Genomic DNA, 19,984 nt, shown 5'->3' on the forward strand with positions numbered 1-19,984 from the left:
AGATACCTGCATGTGCTGAATTTGTTCCCGCAATTCAATCGAAATACATGTCCAATTGGTCATGCTGTATGCATTGGACATGTCTGGACAGCAATTGCAGCATTTCCATGACAGCTAGCTAGCTAGACGTGTTGAGAATCAGCTCATATGATGGGTACGTGCGGGGTTACCTGCGGAGGCATTATGCATTTTTATGTGTGCTTACGGCATGGTTCTGGCGGTTGGACATGTCATAGATACTAGGTAGACAACACGTCGGACGATCTTGAACGGGTTCCACATCCACCCGCTTTAAAGTGGATCAAGCGGGTTGCGCGAGAGAAAAGAACCAGCAAAAAAGGAGACTACTCCCTAAAAACACAAAAAGAAATGCTCACAAGCGGATTTGAACCGCTGACCTCATGATTACTAGTCATGCGCTCTACCAACTGAGCTATGCGAGCTAGTAGATATTCGATGAGCTTGAATAATAGTATATGAGCGAATATAATTGCTCTTGAAGAATCCACCGAGAGAACCTATTGTATATTTCCTCATACGATTGTCTTCAGTTCTTATATGACAGGAGCAAAATTCTTTAGACTGTGATATTGCTATAAATGCAGAGAATCAGACCTGTTTATTCCGATTCCTGGGTGAATCTAAGGTCTGTTTACTATCTCGTTGGTGCGCATCGCGAAGGGCAACATATTTTTAAAGTGTGGTGATATTCAAGAAGAGCAAACTCATGCGATGAATTGACACAATGTGACCAGAAGATCGAGAATGCTAGTACCGATGTTAGAGAACACCTAGCCATAAAAATAGAATTACAATAACCCTATCAAACCGGTCTAGGGAGCATTGGTGTACCCAAACTAAGCAAATACATTGACACTCGTCGCCACGGGCCTGACCCCATAACTAACTAGTCATATACCTCTAGGCTTATCGCATATAAGCATCATGCATTTTCTGGTGCATTTTGAATGTGGCACATTTTAGTATATCACGCTAAATTTCTTGCTGCTGCATGTCTCAGCCCTGCGCCTTGTCTCGGCTGGTGGCCGTGTTGAGCCCTACGCCCTGTCCAGCATAAAGCCATCATCCCCCACCGCAAATCCTGACTTCTACGGTTCCCCTTGTCCTGCAAGCATCAACTCTACCGCACTGACTGCAGTCCAGGAGAAGTTTGAGCCAGATAGGGCTCAAATCAAACCCGAGGCAAGAAGTATCTACTTCGTGGTTGACAGAAGCATCTCGCCCCAAGGCACAGGGCCAACCCACGCGGTGCAGCTACCCGGCTCGCTTCTTCGCTATACTGGCCCCCGGGGGAGCTGGGCCTGGCTTAAACGAGTGATATTCTGACTTCCTAATAGCTTAGTTCACAGTGCATGGAGCACATCATGATCGTCCATGACGTGTATATGTCCTGGATAGTTTTGATCCTGTGCTTTGAGTGTTTGCTTCTGCCCATTCACCTGCCTGAAAATTCGGACATTTTCAAGTGTGCCGTACTGAGTCACTGCTTGGTTTAAGGATAACCATGAGCATAGTATTGAAACTACTAAATGAGTGTTACATGATACGCAATCAATCAAAGCCATGGCGAGCAGCTTCCATAACCGGCTTCTGCCGTTCTTCCCTTGGATATGTTGAATATCGGTTGAGCCCCTATGCTTTGTACCCCGGTTGAAGGGGTACACTTCCCAAATCGGTCAGTTACTTCTTCTTGTGACCTTTGGCAGCCTCGCTATCAGACGGGGGACCCGGGGTGTAATTATTGTCCCGGCCCTGGGTGTAGACGGCCGTGGTTCCGGGTAGTTGGGTGAAGTCCACTTCCAAAACTGGTCCAATCTCCGTGATGTTGACCACGGTTCCGGGCTCATAGTCACCAGTGCCAATGTAGTACTTGACGATTGGCTGAAAGTAGAAATCGTAGTTGGGACTTGCGGGCACGGTTGCCACCGGGATGATGCCCTGGGTGGAAGGATCCCGAGCCCCCATACCAATGAAGATATTGGCTGTATTTTGTAGATTAGCTGGACTGCCAGTTTTTACGGAAACCAGCAGGAGGACCTACTCTCCGTGGGATACTCGAACGTGCCATCGCAGGAGATGCAAAAGGCATTGGGCTCAGTCTTCTGAGTCTGACTGACGTTCTGCCAACTGGGATACTCGCCGCTCGAGGTGGTCAACACACACAGGGTGCCGTGCTGCTCCGGGGGCGTTTCACCACTAGAAAGGGTGACTGACGCTGCGGAACCCGTGGTGACCTTGACCTTGTCGGCGAGCGGAGTAGGGTTCATTCCCAGCACCGCAAAGAACTCATCGGTCATCTCGAAGGTGACCTGGGAGTCATAACCGCTCGAAATTTGTCCAGATGACTGGTAGACGTTGGCAAAGATATCCGGCTGGCCATCGGGAACGGGCACAGTCTGGAAGAGAAGATAGTTGCGTGGCGCGCCACTGTAGTTGTACACCTGGATAGTGAAGGTCGTGGACATTTTGGTGGAGTTGTTTTTTCTCAAGTAGATTCAAGTTATTCTGTTATAGGTATTCTGGTACGGGGCATTCTGGAACTTTGCGACATTCAAGCTGATTTTATACTCGACGACCTCAACGTCGAATGCATCTAGAGCTACGATGATGCTCCACGCCATCGTCTACGCAGCACTAGAAGCATGATGCTTGCACTCTAAGCCACCGAAAGCACCACAGAACGAAAACAGATCATCATCTGGTCATGAAGAGTTGCCACAGGATTCCATTGTTTGGTACTCAACTCAAATCGATCGAACCGCCACTTCAAGGTAAAGGATGACTGCTGTTTACCGCATCAGCATCTGCTCATCAATCTAGCACTGACTCTCACAACCCTGGTCAAGTGGCCAGCAACACGCGTGCATATGCTAATCTGACTTTTGATCAGCCATGGAACTCATGGTTCTCATGGTTCGCATCAAGAACATAGTTTAGTTTGGCCGTAGAAATATCATGATTTGATACTTGAGAGAGCCCAGGCTGCAACTCTGAAGCTCAGTGAAAGCCTTGCTATGTGGCTACCGCAGTATGCGCCCTACCTCCCAAAGAAGACAATACAGGCCAAGCTAGTCACTGTCAGCTGGTCAATAGGGAGCGAGATACTCTACGTTTCCCTCTCCCTCATGCTGCATCCGAAAGGAAGTGTAATTCATCTTTTCCTTGTTGTCCGCCTCGAATTTTCTTAATTAGGGCGCAAGGGAGACAAAAAAGTCACTCCTGCTCTGGATCCTGCTTCCCGTCAATAACCGTAGGTTTGCCTTATTGTCGAGATCTAGGCCATGGCTCCAGATCGATTACGTTCTGAGGCTTCAAGCAACGATAATCAGCTTGGATCAAGAAAGGAAGGCGCATCAGGCGCAGTATCAGTTATCGGATGCCACTGCCGCACCTGATCAGTCTCTCCTAAGGTCTACCATATCAATCGCTACCTAGATGGGGATCTACAACCTCCACAGTCTAGACCGAGTCTCATCATCACGTCTACAACCGCGTGATACGCATGTCGTTGGAGAAGTAAAATTCCCTCATGATAGTTTGCAAACCCCGGAGAAGTGTACTCCATGCTCCCCATAAGGTGCTAGGTGGAGGACGTATTTAAACTGTGTATCGAGCAGTCTTTATGCCCAATGCCCAGCTAAGTGTTCCAGTGTTCGCGTATTGGACTGAAGTACCCAGATAACCAAGATGTCGTCCTTTACTATTCAAGTCCTTAACAACAGCAGAAACAACCAAGTCTACTCTCTCTTCTACCGACCCTTCCCGGCTTCTGGATATTCACCTCTTGCGTGCGTCACTCAGAAATCAGCGACGATTGCAAACAACTATACCGCCACATTTACCATCGACTTGCCGACTGCCGTCGTCTGCGGCACCAGCCCCAATCAGCCCCTGGGTTCCGGAGTGAACGTCAGCATCCAAGAGTCGACAGTTATAACTCCCCCGGAGGTGGTACGCGTAAACATCCAGAACAACAGTCCTTACTTCCCCCGCCCACACAAGATACGACCGCGGTAGGTAACTGGGCAAGAATCGTGACACAAAACTATAACACGAATCCTGCTGGTAAGCGTCCATCCTAGCGCAGCTTGAAGGCTGTACTGACCAGGGGCTTTAGCACACGTGTTTTGCGGCCTGGGGGTCGTCTCCCCGGGCTCAGGACAGATTGTCCCCAGTTGCGTCTGGGAGGTCCAGCCGAACACGCCCTATGCCATCCTTAACCCCCCGCAGCAGCCGGTGTTTTACGTTTCCAGCGATTCATCTTTGAATGTTGGGACGATCACCGCGGCGACGTCTAAGGATGCGACTGTTGATTTCACGGACACGGGAGATAATTTTTGTATGGTCACGCAGATGAGCGATGATACTTTTAAAGTGGCTCCTACATCTGATGTTAAGTCATAGGGCGTTGGCTTGCGTGCGCGGGGATCTGATGTATCTTAAACATTTTTCAATAGTGTAGTGATTGTAATTGTTTTGTGATCAGGCTTTCTACGATGCAGAGGTAGTCTTGTAAAGTCACATCACTAGAGGTGACAGTCGGTTACAGGCACCTGGACTAACTTAGAGCTCCTATGGATCTATGACTGACCTGTCCTTGATCTCCAAGTAGACAGCCATCCATCGAAATGTGCTCATGGTGAGTTTGGGTTATTAAGTTTGATGCGGTCCAGTCTAACACCATGATATAGGGCTAGAGCAAGGGCGAAAACCAGTTGTCGTCCAGCATAGTATTAGTAACAACAACAACCATGCATACTTGGCAGATCAGCGGGTATGCGGGAGTCAATGGCACTGTTTTGTCAAGAAACGCCTGACACGGAATATATGACACGCCAACCTGCGAATATCAAATATCAATCAGAGACTCTGCCTGGCTTAGTAAATAGTGCATTAAAGGAAAGATCTGATAATAACTAGCATCATTGGTCTAGTGGTAGAATTCGTCGTTGCCATCGACGAGGCCCGTGTTCGATTCACGGATGATGCAGTCTTCTTTTTCCCTTTCCGACTCTCGTTTTAGCCCTCACTTTTTGATATTTTTTTCTCCCAGCTACTCATCTCTGGATTGTTTTTCATGGTCAACTGATTCATCATCTCAATTTCGATATTCGAAAGCACTAGACTAACAACATCAGACAGCTTGTTCTGGCTTATGGTCAGGGTACAAATGCAGCAATTCAGCATGCATAGTCTGCCATCTTAACGACATCATTAGAACCCGTCGACTCTTTCCGGTCCTCACAGACTAGCTCCTCTGGAATTACACAATGCCGTCCTTCTTCAGATGATGTCGTATACCCTGTACACTGTACAACACCCCCGACTTCCTCCTTTGACTCTCCAGTCGAGCGACAACAGACTGAGTACAGGCCGGATAAGCTATAAATTGATATCTCCAGTCCGAGAAGCGGGATTTCCTAACGTCGTTCATTTGAGATACCGACAGATTGAGATGTATGTCCGTTTATTATCCATCTATCTACCGGAATATTTTGGTATGGTAAAAGAAAAAAAGAAATATATACAAAAGAAGGTATAAGCTGTCCAAAAATCAATGGAGCTCATACGAAAACGCCGACACCTGCGCCGGCCGCGCGGACTGCTTAACCGCATACCGACTCCTCCACCCCAGCCGACCCAACGCCAGCGTCTCCAGCGACTCGTGCCTCCCGCCCCAGAACTGGCCTTTGCCCGCGGCGTCACGCTGGACCGGCGGGATCCAGAAATGCGTGACGGCGGCGCCGAGGATCATGCATGCGCTGAAGACGATCAGGATCCAGCCGTGGCGGATGGTGGGCTCCTTGCCGGGTCCGGTGCCGAAGTTGTAGTATGACGAGAAGACCTGGACGAGGATGGAGCCGAGCTTGCCGGCGCCGGCGCTGATGCCGTGGCAGGTGGCGCGGTAGCGGGTGGGGAAGACTTCGGCGGGGATGATGTATGTTGTTGCGTTGGGGCCTGACTCGTCATTCTGAGGCATCTAAGCGGGGAGGGGGGGGGCTTATGCTTACCAAAGTTGAACAAGAGCTGTCCGATGATGTATAGAATAACCGCCACAGGCCCTTCTTTGTGGACGGTGATGAACATTGTGCCTAGGGCGATAAAGAGCGCCGCCAGGGCAAGGAAGCCGTACTTCTGCAAGGCGGTGCGGTCGATCTTGTGGCTGCAGAGGATCATGAGCAGGCCGCCAACGAAGCTGCCGATGTTGAGGATGACGAGCGCGTGGATGGAGCTGTTCATGAACATTTCGAAGATGTTGGCGTTGGGGTCGTCGTCGGTTTTCCACACGGGCGCCCGGCCGTGGATGTTCAGGGATCCCCACGTTTTGGCCAGGAACTGCGGGCTTGAGAGTCCGATACCGTAGAAGCCAAAGTCGAGCAGGAGCCAGGACAGCGCGGTGCCTACGAGGGTGCGCCAGTTGCCTTCTGTCCAGAAGTACTGGGTGATGTCCTTGCGGGTCAGATGCCAGTGCGAGTTGAGGGTGGCGGGCTGGAGGATCTCGGTCTGCGAGGGCGAGCGGCCGTCGCTGAAGCACTGGCTCGTGACGGACATGGCCGGCATGGGGAGGTCCCTCCAGGTGTCCTCGGGGTCCAGCGACGGGGTCTCGTTGAAGAGGGTGGTGGCGTCGAACTCGGCCTTGACGGGGTCGTCTTCGATCTCGAGCAGGAAGCGAGGCGTTTCGGGGATGACGACTCGGAACAGCGTCGCGATCACACCGGGCACGACACCAATTCCGACCACCCACCGCCACATAATATCAAACGTACGGATGAGGTCGTCGTGCTGCTGGTTCTTGCTGACGGCTACCACAATCAGGGTGACGATGTTTCCCGCGATCTGACCCAGCGGCTGCATGAAGAAGACGGTGGCCATCATCCGCGCGCGATGCTTAGCCGGAGCGAATCTACCACCGTTAGCTTTATCTTTTTTCAAACAAATGCGTAACCTACTCCGAGGTGATGACGGCACTGAGGGGATAATCCGCCCCGACTCCAATTCCAACCACCAGTCTCCACCAGACCAACCAGGCAAACACATCCATGCTCCCATTCTCTCCAGTCGAGGACATGACGACACCCAGCGTCGACGTGATCAGCAGCATCAGCTCCACCCCGTACATTTTCTTCCGTCCGTTGCGGTCCGCCAGATAGCCAAAGAGGACCTGTCCGAAGAGCGTGCCGGCCAGGGTCGCGATGTTGATGTAGGTGAGTTTCTTGGACGAGGGGTTATTCTGCCAGTAGACGTAGCTGACCATGGGGAGGGCCATGTTACTCGCGAAGAGCTGCCACAGTTGAGTCTTCGTCTTTTCACGCAACTGGCAGCACTTACTGTATATCCATCGAGAAAGAAGCCGACACCGGCAACAAACACGACAATCCATTGATATCCTTGTCTATCGATCGTCTCGTAGATTTGGCGCATGCGGACATGGCGGTCCTACATCAGCCATCAGAATCAGCCTTGCAACCAGCCTCTGAACATGAAATAAGACATACCTGCTCATGGTCAAAATCCTGAGCCCGATCGGTCTTATACAACCGCTTGATCTTGCCCATATTGATTGCAAAAATGATGGATTAATCGATCGACATGATCACATCACAATCACAATGGATCTGTACACCCAGATCTAGAGATGCAGGGCTAGATAAGAGAAATCCGCCAGCAGAGTTAGCCCGCGAGGCTACTAGCAGTACCACTGACCACTGACCACCTGAGGGGTTCGGCTCTGGCCTCGCTAAAAGAAAAGAAAAGAAAAGAAAAGCAATATGTGCTCTAGCTAAGCTAGCCTACCCAGTCATCCCACCAACGCGCCACTGACCTGCCCTGACTCGAGGAACATCTTCGGGGCAGTCACGCCAGAGGACCTGGACAGAGAAATACCATGTTAGCATATCCAGCCGTTATTGGCCTCGCTCCGTGCTCGATATCACTAAGCTCCCGGGGCCTAAGGACCCAAGGCCTGCACGTGCGGTGATGCCGTCTCACCACTGGCCCGTTGAGCCCCACTTATCACCGCTGTCACGACAGGTAAGTCACTTAGACGAGACACCTCCTTTCGTTAACGACGCAGTATGCACGAGAGGGTAAAATCAACCGATAGATATCTTTTATCTGTCTCAGTACGAGGACACGAGTCCCTGGCATAAGTGAGACCGGACCATTACGGGAGGTTTATTCTGTTGCAGTTGCACATGTCATGGCGTTGTGGTGCGTCTAGAACCATGGCAATGACATAACAATACTCCTGCGGTTCTAGGTATACAGAGAGTGGGGATACAGTCAGTACGGAGAAGATAGCCTTGTCTATGCACTCCATATCATGGATATATGACTCTGTATTCTACTCCACGTGTAGGATCTAATTGAAATGTGCGAAGGATTCGGTCGGTGCTCATCGGGAACTAGGTCCTTTGTACTGCCTTAATAATTCACGGTAGCATATTACTACTGAGCATTGGAAAATACTGCGCAGTCTGCGCTTACTACGCGCAAATCGGAAAGTCAAAAAGTCAATTCAATTCCCGCACGACAAGGACTAAGACTAAGGTCCTCCGTCGACTGTCCCACCGGGAAAAAGGCCCATCCATAATCTTCCAAACTCTATCAAAACGCACAACAGGGTATTTATTCCAAACATCCCAAGACCTAAACTCCGTGCTCGTGCAAATAATATGAAATTAAGTAATGTGACCCCAATATCCAATCACTAGCATTGCACAGGCCTTGGCGATTACCTGTACTTGGTAATCCTCACTCCTCGTGCCTGTGCCTGTGCCTGTGCCCGTGCCTGTGCTGCGAGCTCGTGGGACCTAGGAGTAGGGTACCAGAAAATCCTCTCTGGTGACCATAAGGTATCTGCATATGGTACAATCATAACATCTGATTGGTCAGAAACGCGCAAAATGCTTTCCGATCTGCGGCTAGTGAGCTCGGGTCTCCCAATGACAGTGGAGAAATGACATACCCTGATCGTCCAGGAACTGGATGTGCAGTGATTTCATCTGCGATAGGATATCAAAGTTTGGATGGAGCTCGAGCACCACGGGCCGACCGGCTTTTTTGCCGGGATTCACTGTTTCGATGCAATTTACTATCACTGTTAGTTTAGTTGCGTAGATAAGATAAGAGTAAGTGAAGATTGAGAGGGAGAGCATACCAGGGATCGAAACATATCGCTTCAGCTCCTTGCGCTGCGAGTTGGCGAAAAACAGCATGACCTGTTTCCCGTTGTATCCGCGGAAGATCCGTAGATTCTGGCTGATGCATTCCTCCCCACGGCCCTTGGATTTTGCTTCGGCGATGCCGGCAATAAAAACGAGTTTTGCGGCCAGGATGAGCTCCTGGAACTGCACGCAGTCTGCATGTATCATCAGCATCACCCCAGAGGAAAAGAGGCAAAGTACTAACCCCGCCAGTCTTCAAAGGTATATGAGAGCTGGGTGGTAAAGACCGTGCTTGCGCTTTGCACGGTCTGCTCTTCCAGAAAGGAGATGCGGAGGGAGGGTTCGTCCCGAAGTTTGGGGTGTTCGAGGTGAGGCACGGGGAGTTTTGTGCCGTGGACTGTCTGCATGAGATTTGCTTCTTGTCTATAAATGCAGCGAACTTACAGGTATGGATAAAAGGCGAATTCTGCCCTATCCCGCCCCCAGCTCCAGACCGCGCAGGGCGCCTGTGGCATCCTTGCAGATGTCGATGTAGGTATATCGTAGTTTGAAGAGTTTGCTATTTCGCACGAATGATCTATTACCAAGTCAGATTGACAGATTGGCCCTGTGTCACAAATCAAGGAACGTACATCGTCACGGCCGGACTGAGCTGTAAGCGAGTAACATCATCATGCAGCGATGGGACCCTCGACCTCGTCCCCGGCGAGGTCGCGGGGCTGATGGGCGTGTGGCAGAACGGTGATGACGGAGAACCCAGGATTGCGGATGCTGAGCCGGACGAACAGGTCGAGGTGGAAAATGCGCTTTCGCGTCGGGAGGGAGGTAGAGGAGGTAGAGGCCAGTCGTGATCGAAAACGGAGAGTGAATGATGGCTCATGGCCGCAGTGTGGGACGGCCGATGCGCATATATAATTGCCAGAAGGTGGGATAATATACAGTTATAAAACGATGAACCTGCATATGATCGTCAAAGTGACAGCTTCAGCGATGGATATAGGTCACTAGTGATCTAACAGTGGAACAACAACGAGGGAGGGTGGCGATCGTGCTGATCTCCGAGATATGATCGATGGGGCTGAAATGGACGCAGGGAATCGGAGTCCCATTCTTCTGGCTGCTCGGATGATGCCTATGCCTTCAATTATGACCGATAATCATGAGTTCGCAAAGGTGGTGGGAACTGGACCGAGACCATAACGGAAATGGGGATCCAGTTTAGGGCGGATGGGGATTTTGAAAGACCACAACTTAAATAGAGTGGTGGTAACTAGTCAGTTAGGTAGTCAAATGGTCAATAGTAGACGACGTAGAGAATACTACTGGAAGAATGAGTAAATAGATAGACAGACTGAGCCCTCGTGGAGCAGACAACTGGATCGGATGTCTTGTGGAGCTGCTCAGCAAGTGCATACTTAGTGCCTGGTGCATGCATCCAAGTGCAGGGAATCAACCATCAGAACAGACAGGGTTATCCGCAACGTGCGCAAATGGATGGCTGCGGTTAAAAGCTTATAAGCCGGTGGGGCCATTGTCAGCCTCTGGAACGGCGTGACAATGGCGCATTTCTGCCTTTGAGTCTTCCTCGGCTGTGTCCTGTGTCCTGGCACTTAATATATCTATCACCATGGCATACCCATGGATTCAGAATCAACTATTGGTGAACTGCCCTGAGTCGTGGTCGTCCACAAGCGCCATGGCACGATCTTCCTAACTCAGATGTCTCCTCGATGGCCCGTGTCTGCACGGATATCACATTATGATTGAATTCCTTAAAGTCCAAGCTCAAGCTAGATAGAGCTCTGTCCCTGTGCAATGACGACGGAGCCTGATCCTGGTAGGCGGTCGCATGTTTGCTTTTCTTCGCCTAAGATAACAGGCGTAGTTAGGTACCCAGCGGAGTGAATTAATTTATTTTCCATCAATTGGCGCTTCTATGGATCCATTCTTCTTATTATTATCATTGATCCAGAAACAATTTTAAGTTTGTTTTCTTCGGTGTGGATCAGGTCCGCGTCGGATTTACTGCTGAGAACAGAAAGAAGAGGCGCAAGTTGAGAGACAGAGATCCTGCCAGTACGGAGTACTCTCGTAGATATCCCTCAGGTCAGTACGTATCAGGCACAATATGAATCCTTTTAACCAATCATATATTAAATGTCTATATACAGAGTCAACCCCGTAGACTCCCACTCTACAGGGTATCCAACTGGAGGCCAAGATGAGAAGAACTAAATGATTATCCACATCGAATGAAACCAGGACAAAACGCACAGAATATGCTTGGAACCCGAATGCAATCTATAGGCCACGCTACAGCGTCAGAAAAAACACCTAAAACTTCGGAGTACCCCTAGACCAAAGCCGAGCGAACCTGGCTAACCGGCACTCAACGCACGTGGTGGCTAGGTTCAGACACACTGACCACGGTGTCAACGGTCTTCAGACTAAGCTAGAACGAAACCGAAAGGATTCGACATGGCGCGCATTGATTTCCGCAGCCGCATCCGCATCCTTCGGCCGTGAGTCGTGACACGTGCTGCCTGCAAATGCCGGTTATCTGCGTTGTTCGACATGATCTATCGAACCGAAGGAAATAAGAATTGAATTAGATTAGGCTTTCGCGTATTTATCGCGATGGAATTTTTCGTTTGTCATGAAAGGAGAAAGGAGGTTTTTGTGGCGTGGTCTGATCCTGCCAGCAGACCTGTTGACTTTGATGCGGCTCCTGTCCGCGAGGCCACTGTTGCCAATGCGCTCGTCGTGAAGGGGTGAACGGACTAGATCACCGCGACGGCTTTTGAGCAATGATGCGGTAACTTGTACTGCAGAGGCGCATGCGGTCCATCTTGACAAACGCCTGACCATCCAAACACAGCCGGTTGATCAGAGTCTTGAAGTGGTGCGGCAGCGCATGCACCTTGACCAAACCGAGAATCACCTGCCGCATGGACCGGAAGTAAAAGTCGACCGTGTCGATCAGCGGCGCCTGCAGCCCGTCCAGGCTGGCATTGTCCGAGCGCAACACCGTGAAGCCGGCATCGGAGAGCGCCCGCTCGAGAATCTCCGGGGTGGGGGTGCCGACTGCGCCGATGAGAGGCTTGACGCGACGCATGAGCTCCGCATGCTCCGGGTTCGATGGGTCGTACGCAGGCAGACTGACCCAGTCCAGCAGGGAGATCTTTGCGCCGGGCTTGACGACGCGGTAGATCTCGCGGAAGAGCGCCGTGAGGTCCTTGCACAGACTCAGGGCCTGGATCTGGTAGAAGGCGTCGAAGCTCTCGTCCTCGAACGGCAGCGGCAGCGAGTTGAAATCCTGCACGACGAACTTGTTCTGGAACCCGCGCTTGTCGTTAAACTTTTGCGCCTGCGCGATCTGGTTCGGGTCGATGTTGATGCCGGTGACCTGCGCACCACCGGAGAATTGCGTCATGTGCGCCGCCACCCGCCCGCGGCCGCAACCCAAATCCAACACCTTGTCGCCGGGTCCGAGCCCGATGTCGCGGGCGATCGACTCCTCGTACAGCAGCTGGTTCTCCAGCACGGTCGCCTTCTTGCTCATGAACGGCGGGATGTACATCTTCTCCACGTCGCCCAGCGCACACAGGTGGTTCAACACCCCGTAGTACGCTTTGAGGCAGTCGCCGACTTTCTCCTGGTAGTTAGGCCCCAATGTCTCGATCATCTGCTTCTCGTCCGACCAGTCGAGGTTATAGATGACATATGACGCCATGAAGTCGTCAACCTGCTTGGGCGTCAGGTGCTGCAGGTATCGGAAGGCGGCCCAGAAGGTCTTCCACCGCTTCGGGGAAGCTGAATTGTGCAGGTCCGGACGGTCTTTACTTGCCGTCGAGGTCGCTGATGCTGATGATGCTGCTGCTGCTGCTACCTTTTGCTTCTCTTGCGCAATGACGTCCACGGAGCTACTGCTCTCGGAGCTGCGTCCGGACTGGCGCGATGACGCCAGCGCCGGTGCTGTGGTCTGTGTTTCCATCATTGTTGTGGCGGTGATAGCGGACTGGGGAAAAGAGAAGCTGAGTTTCAAAGCCGGTGGGATATGCTGAATATCTATTATTATGGAGGCATCCTACGCAGACGGGCAAGCATCCCGGGTTGAGAGGAGCGGGGCTCGCTTTGAATTTATAAGCAGTTAAAAGCACAGTTGAGTCAAACAGATTTCTTTTTTCTTTTTTTTTTTTTCTCTTGCATCGGCTTGTTTTCCATGAGGGGCAAGCTATCTAATTCGGATAACCGCCATATGACCTGCCATGGGTAAATCGGGGACCCTAAAGGGGTGACTGTGTGAGGCGATGGCCGCAGTGGGCTAAATTACTCTTCTTTGTCACCAGATCTGGAAGCTCACGGAAGGGTCGGATGTGGAGATCCATCCTCCGTAGTAGTGGAAAAGTAAAAAGGAAAAGGAAAAATGTGCTGATAATGACAAGGACGGGATAAGACGGCAGAAGAACCGGAAACGAACATGAGCATGAGCATGGCGCTGGGATTGTCTCCTCACAGGAACAGACCCCTACACCCCTGTGAGAGATGAGTCAAGTATGTAAGCTGGTAAGGCTAGCTATCACAGACCGCTGCTTCCCCTCTCGTGAGGGGTTGCTTATACCCTGGGTCTTCTACTACTACGTATTACAGTACTACTACTACTACTAGCTGTCTATGACATATGACAAAACACAATTGACCCTGCCAAGCACTCCTCGCAAGATATAGACCCATCGAAGCTCTATGACAAGGCTTAGTCTCTACAGTGGAAGAAGCTATGCACAGAATCGTGTACATATTGCTCAACCCTACCGGGATGTCTCGGCTCGGCTTCGGCGCGCCTTTTACTTCTTTGGACAGTTTGATTGATGGAAAGGGCTAGGCCTTGGCTGCTTTGGGATTAGTCTGCTGTACGGATTACTCCAATAAGGCAATTCTCCCCGAATTTCGGACATTATCCCGAACACTTGCCCCATGCTTAGTCAGAATGACTGGCATCATTGACAGTTTCTGTCATGGTTAAACCCGGATATCCGAATGGCCGATCCAAACTATGGGATCATATATCCAGATTACTGCAGATGGAGCAGTATAATGTTGTAAAAGTAATAGTAATAGCATACTGGCAGACATGCTATGATCTTAGAAATCAAAATAATGGTCGACCCATCGGTCCCTTGGTTACATCATCAAGCCCTGCCGATCCCATTATCAAATTGCTATGATCTCATGGTTCACTCTCGGACCTCTGACGATCCTACAGATTTTCATCTCTTTGTTCTCGTCGTATGCACTCCATTCAGAAAGGATTGTCTGTCGATTTTAAACACCGCAGTTTACCACCAACAACGGCAATACAATACTATCCACGCTAGCCACGTCATTTAATAGATCAACCCTGTCGTTGACTCCGCCCTATGGCCAGGGTACGGTACTTTTGTATACATTTACCGCTTGTCTGTAGCGTAGTCTACGGTCTGATGAGCGGGGTAGATCCAGCCGTCCTTCAAACCTGAGAACATAATGTCCGCTAATTTCTGAAGACCGAAATTATGTTCGTAGACATGCGGAGTCATCGGATATCATCATATCAGAATGGTCACGTGTCCAGTATACTAGAAATAGCATCATCTCGTGGCAACATGAGCATCTCTACTGTACCTCCTGTATATCAAGATATAAAAGCAGAAAGATCCGAGTTATCCAACGCAGGAACCAGTCCCAGTCCCAGTCACAGTATCCGGGACAAACCCAGATAAGCTTAAGCTTAACCAGTCCCAGTTTCAGGCTAGATCCCCCGATCTCGATGCAGGTTATATGTAGGATGGCTAAGGTAACCTCCGGCTCCGTGACGTCCTCTAATGACGAATCGAAGGATGAGACGGCCCACCTAGCTGCAGGTGTGTGATGCTTAGGCTAAAAAGCTATGAGTCGATCTACGGGGAGGGGAGGCCGGTGGCGCTCGGCTGTTAGGTAGCAGCGTTTCCAGCGGGAGGGTCGGACTCGGACTGTCGATGTCGGACTGGCGGACTCGTGATTAGTTAATCGTGGTGGTGTGTTGGTGTAAGGTATCGGTACTTGGACTTGAGGGCTGTGTATGTGCTGATTCTCCATGGTGTACTGGGTGGACGTCTGGTTGGTGGGAGGCCTCGTGCTTGCTGAGGGTTAGGGTTATGCTCTGTCCGTTTGGGCTTGCTGTTGCTGAGAACAATGATGTATGTGTTAGAGGTACTGGCTCTGGGGTCCAGGCTATTGAGGAGACAAAAGCCAAGTTACTGTACTCGTCTTGAGTAAGGTCTCTGATGGCATCATGCAGTGATATTGGCTTTCGACGAACTAGACCTTGGCAAAGCATGAGTACTTATCATTCGCCCTGAACTTAGTATCTGTGATATGATTGAGCAAGGGAGATCTCTGCAAGCAAGGATGGATTTTCTGTAGTATGGCTCTAATCATAACCCGTGTACGATAGCCTTAAGTCTCCTGCTGTCAACCATCTCCCTGGAGAAGATCTCCACTCTGTCAGTTAGTGATCTATATGACTCATCCAGTATGACATCTCGAGCGTTTCTGGAGTGGACGAGCTATCCGTGCAAAGCCGGAAGTGGTACGGGCAATCCGACATAAGCATAGAGAATTCTAATTCGTCACTTTGACTCTGAGTATATTTCTAATCTTACCTATCTATTAGCCTAAATGCCTGAATAATATGTAGATTCTATGATAAATCATTGATTCCAACTCGGTCCACAGTGTCACTGCCGATCCGACCCTCTAAATCGACAACACAACTCCCCACACAGGCAGACCTTATTCAACTGCTTCCAGTAATGATCCGAGTAATCGACCGTGATCTCTCTCCCCGCTACTATACCTCGCGAAACCACGATGATCCGCTCCTGACCGCGCCAGTAGAACCGCTGGAACTGGCTGTTGGGCCGGCATGAATGGTTGATAAACCGGGTAAAGTTGCCCATCTCGCCCTGGTAGATCTGGTACGTCCTACCCTTTGTGCCGCCTACCATGACATCCACGCCGGAGATACCATTTGTTATGAGCCCGACGAATTCTCCGATTGCCGCCCCGCGGTCAAAGTTCTGCAGCTTCATCAGCGGTGTGCCTGGAACACCTGTAGCGTGGGACTTACCACACGCGCCACGACGCCATTGTTCTTTCCGCTGGCAGTACTGAATATCTGCACCGGAGCGGGTCCCTTGACGCCTCCGAATAGCGCCGGAAAACACGAGCACTGGTTCTGTTCGACGTCGTCGGCCTGTTTCGACTTGCAGACCTGGCAGATATCCGGATCCAGATCGGGCACGCGACGGGGATCTTCGTCCCTGAATACTGCCGTATCAAGCACGCACTCGTCGATGAAGCGATAATGAAACCCGCTCGGCAGGTTGAGGTGCGCATAGGTCGCGTGCAGGGGTAGTGCTGGCTCTCCGGTTACTGTCACCCACTCATGTGGGTGGCCATGGTACAGGCGCCGAGTATCCCCCTGGCCGATGACATGCAACAGATCCCTCCATTCGGGGTGGAGGGTGTCCGCCGCAACTTCTAAACTCGACCGGATATGGCGCAGACGAGTCGAGAAACCTTCTCCGAAGCCGGTGCGGTATTTGCAGAACCGGTAGACACCGGAGCTGGCGAAGATCAGGGCGGGCCAGCCGCCGGCATCTTTGATTTCCTTGTAGCCGCGCCAGATTGCCCTATGTCGTCAGTGTCAGGTAGGAAAGGGCAATGGTGGATGAGATACATTCTGTTCCGGAGATCCTTCTCCTTCCAATTAAGAACTGCACAAGCCTCTTTCAGCGCGGTCATTCGTGTCTCGGTGCTGGATAAATGCGGGTTCTCCAGCCGGATGACAGCGATCCGTGCTTCATAGCATTCAATCCAGCAGGCCTGGACGATCATCTCCAAGGCGCGAGACGACTGACTCTGGTTGTAGTATTTCATGCACAGAGTGTTGACAGCTCGGAACACCTTTTTCTTTTCTCAGCGAAGTTCTATCCAAGTCGAGCACCGCTTACTCACATCTCCACTGACGCCAGTGCGGATGTTAATCGTGGGTTCAGCCACCTGTCCGATCAGCAAAGTACATGCAAAGCCAATTGGAAACATACAGCAGGAATTCGGCTCAGCTTCACAGGTGAGTACATCTGTCTCCAGATCCCCGCAATCAACTTGTCGGTTGATGTAGGTTCCAGGACCGGCGCGGCGTAATCCTGTCCGGCTTTTCTACGCTGTGGGAACCCGGTGTCACTATGGACCTGCCGTACTGATCTGGAGACTGTGCTTCGATCCTCTGTAGAAGAAGTATCGCCGCTATGGTCCGGCTCTGGTGACTCTACTGTTGTCCCAGCGGGCTGGAGATGCCGGGATGGTCGCAAACCGCTGACCGTCTTGTGACGTTTGGGCGGATGCGCTTCCTCATTTTGGATTGATCTGGGGGTTAATGGTGCAGTTTCGTCCGTTTCATCGTCCTAGAAAATTAGCATACTATTTTACCAGTCGAGATGGACATACTCGAGGTGGAGTAGCAGTGGGAGTGATTGTGGAACTTGGAATCACTTGTCCATTCTTCAGATCAATGGAACCCTAATAATGTAAGAATACAGTATGGGCCTCATTACCGCAAAGGATAATTACCAGAAGGATCGAGTCAGGAGGCGAACGAGATGCATCCTTTGTACAGATGGACGCTTCTATGCGCAGCACAAGATGGTCTTTGCTCTCGTAACTCTCGTTCGCTTTACGATTACTCAAAATCGATGTCAGCTGCGAGGGAAAATGCTGGTTGCCGAGCAACGTGCACAATTGCGATACCAGCGGAGCGGCCATGCCATTGAGTGGAGAGATATCAATCACAGGAGACGAAGATGTTGCGTTACTGTCCATACCCTCATCCCCCTATTCGTCCGTATCTAAGAATCTGCCCGCGCAGAAAAAGCTGCTGACTCATCGATCAGAGCCCTCAACTCAACGCATTGACGTCAAGGCATCCCGATTGGCTAGAGTACGGAGTAAGTCTGGGTGACAATGAAAAGGACACAGTTGTGCATGGCTTTTGTGCCAGAAACTGTGGCCCTTCCGCGCTGTGAATTACTACTTTATAAGAAAGGCTCAACCTTCCTTAGTCCGTCCTAGTGCTAGTCACATTATAATTGATAGAGTTGCATAACTGAACCTCTGAAATCAACATCCAGTGCATTGTTCTATCAGAATGTCAGTCCAATCATCCCAGATGAGATTCTCCTGCACATCCTTTCTTACCTTTCATCACATGCAGATGCAGCGGCGCTCTCTCTACAATGCCACTATTAGCACTGTCTTTATGATATGACCACTCAGCACAGATACCGCTGAGTAGAGCTTTGAGAGACCTGAGATTTGGCTGTGGCCTTCAAAATCCTGCAGTCGATTCTCAAAACCCCTTAATATGGGCGGTATATTTACTATATAGAGCTGAACTAATCCCCATCGGCAGGTTATGGCATTATGTAGTTATACACAGTGAAGCCTGCTCAGTAGTCCCTCTGACTAAAAGACCAGGAGTATCTGACTGTGGCTATTTAGCAGGCCAGCTTTGAGTCTCTGTAAGAACAGTAGAAGATGCTTAACATCCTACTCTAAAATCTAGCTAGCATGGAGTATAACTCTCCCCTTCCTACACCCTTCTTTATCTTTCTACTATCTTATGATGTGGCTTTCATGTCCTTAGGGTAAATAACTTCTAGGATACCTAAGCCTGACCTTGACTAGCTACATAACCTGCAACCCTGTTTCTAGCCCAGGCATTGGTAGTGTTATTACTCAGTGCCTTACGACTGTTAGAATCACTAAATTTCTGCCCTATCAGCAAGGAACTTTGAAGGCTATTAAAGCTAACTACACAAGCTAATAAGTCTCCACTCTCTGAGATGGGTTATTTCTTTAAGCATTTCCTAAACCATGCAAATAGTAGCCTACAGGAGACTATTGCCATTCGTATAATATCTTCACAAGGTTTAATTCCTTGTTAATGCTAATACAAGTATCTATTACTAGTTCTATTACCAGCCCTATGCCTTGTGCGGCAGCTTGAACTTGGTGCGCTGGCTGCCTGGAGTGGAATCCATCTGGGTTAACAACTTAACACCATTAGGGGCAGGGAGAGTGCCAGTATAGAACCCCTGCCTTAATCAGTGAATTATACCAAAATTACTATTTAAAACTCCGGTTTAGATTACCATCATCTAGTGCAGGTCATCGAGTCGGCTAAGCAGCTGGAAGAGTTTACCTGTTGAAATCGCTGAAGGCTCTTGCCGTTCATGGATCACTAGTAATTTGTATGATGGGGCCTGTTTTGGTACAGGAAGACTAGTTATGCCACTATCCCTGAGTTTGTCAAGCTCATTGCTAAAGATTTGGCTATTCCGCCAAGGGTGCCTTGGCTACCTCTTCGTACTAAATTTTAACCTTTTTATTAGTTAGAAAAAGCAAGTGTGAGTTTTAGCTCTCACGGGGACTTCTCCAGAAATGATTATGCCTTGGGGCTATGTGAGTAGTGCTTCCCGGATTTTTCCTGAGGCATGTTTATTTTGAACTATCCTGCTTCAAGGAAAGAAGCAAATCCGCAGCCCCGAGTATTATCGAAGGCGTCACCAGCAACCTGGAGAAAGGAATTGTCCTCTATGCAATAGTCGCTACCGGTACTGGCGACCCCTATTCACATTAGATTCAAGAAGTGCCTTCTTCAAGAGCAACGATGAAGCTAGAAAGGGATGTGCTAGATGGACTCCCTCCTATATGAG

The 19,984-nt window shown here is 50.2% G+C and overlaps 6 protein-coding genes and 2 non-coding genes across 8 annotated transcripts; 2 read left to right on the forward strand and 6 right to left on the reverse strand.

The window, feature by feature from the left end:
• Positions 1–370: 370 nt before the first annotated feature.
• Positions 371–443, reverse strand: P174DRAFT_t119. The gene has a single exon. It is a non-coding gene; the product is annotated as a tRNA-Thr (tRNA).
• A 1,258-nt stretch (positions 444–1,701) lies between these two features.
• P174DRAFT_461362 (uncharacterized protein) lies at positions 1,702–2,486 on the reverse strand (the record flags this gene model as incomplete). Its single annotated transcript, XM_024829991.1, has 3 exons — positions 1,702–2,003; positions 2,139–2,156; positions 2,183–2,486. 3 exons carry the CDS (start codon positions 2,484–2,486, stop codon positions 1,702–1,704), a joined length of 624 nt encoding a protein of 207 aa, XP_024681460.1.
• A 1,222-nt stretch (positions 2,487–3,708) lies between these two features.
• Positions 3,709–4,425, forward strand: P174DRAFT_421896 (uncharacterized protein; the record flags this gene model as incomplete). Its single annotated transcript, XM_024824991.1, has 3 exons — positions 3,709–3,972; positions 3,999–4,086; positions 4,139–4,425. 3 exons carry the CDS (start codon positions 3,709–3,711, stop codon positions 4,423–4,425), a joined length of 639 nt encoding a protein of 212 aa, XP_024681461.1.
• A 515-nt stretch (positions 4,426–4,940) lies between these two features.
• Positions 4,941–5,011, forward strand: P174DRAFT_t111. Its single transcript has one exon. It is a non-coding gene; the product is annotated as a tRNA-Gly (tRNA).
• A 564-nt stretch (positions 5,012–5,575) lies between these two features.
• P174DRAFT_504939 (phosphate transporter) lies at positions 5,576–7,848 on the reverse strand (the record flags this gene model as incomplete). The annotated part of the gene is made up of 5 exons (XM_024831239.1): positions 7,518–7,848; positions 7,351–7,458; positions 6,972–7,303; positions 6,033–6,925; positions 5,576–5,979 (listed from the first exon to the last, which is right to left on the reverse strand). Exons 1-5 carry the CDS (start codon positions 7,575–7,577, stop codon positions 5,576–5,578), a joined length of 1,797 nt encoding a protein of 598 aa, XP_024681462.1. The 5' UTR covers positions 7,578–7,848.
• Positions 7,849–8,755: 907 nt separating this feature from the next.
• P174DRAFT_432230 (uncharacterized protein) lies at positions 8,756–10,068 on the reverse strand (the record flags this gene model as incomplete). The annotated part of the gene is made up of 6 exons (XM_024825742.1): positions 8,756–8,880; positions 8,990–9,115; positions 9,182–9,382; positions 9,433–9,611; positions 9,633–9,704; positions 9,821–10,068. The coding sequence occupies 6 exons, from the start codon at positions 10,066–10,068 to the stop codon at positions 8,756–8,758; spliced, it is 951 nt and encodes a 316-aa protein (XP_024681463.1).
• Positions 10,069–11,973: 1,905 nt separating this feature from the next.
• On the reverse strand, positions 11,974–13,185 carry P174DRAFT_421900 (class I SAM-dependent methyltransferase; the record flags this gene model as incomplete). The annotated part of the gene is made up of 1 exon (XM_024824992.1): positions 11,974–13,185. One exon carries the CDS (start codon positions 13,183–13,185, stop codon positions 11,974–11,976), a length of 1,212 nt encoding a protein of 403 aa, XP_024681464.1.
• Positions 13,186–15,866: 2,681 nt separating this feature from the next.
• On the reverse strand, positions 15,867–18,050 carry P174DRAFT_408723 (SET domain-containing protein). The gene is made up of 7 exons (XM_024824181.1): positions 17,841–18,050; positions 17,718–17,789; positions 17,315–17,674; positions 17,226–17,270; positions 16,948–17,174; positions 16,336–16,900; positions 15,867–16,285 (listed from the first exon to the last, which is right to left on the reverse strand). The coding sequence occupies exons 1-7, from the start codon at positions 18,030–18,032 to the stop codon at positions 15,944–15,946; spliced, it is 1,803 nt and encodes a 600-aa protein (XP_024681465.1). The 5' UTR covers positions 18,033–18,050; the 3' UTR covers positions 15,867–15,943.
• Between the last annotated feature and the right edge of the window lie 1,934 nt (positions 18,051–19,984).

This window comes from Aspergillus novofumigatus (genome assembly GCF_002847465.1).
Source record: "Aspergillus novofumigatus IBT 16806 chromosome Unknown P174scaffold_5, whole genome shotgun sequence".
Classification (NCBI taxonomy): Eukaryota; Fungi; Ascomycota; class Eurotiomycetes; order Eurotiales; family Aspergillaceae; genus Aspergillus; species Aspergillus novofumigatus.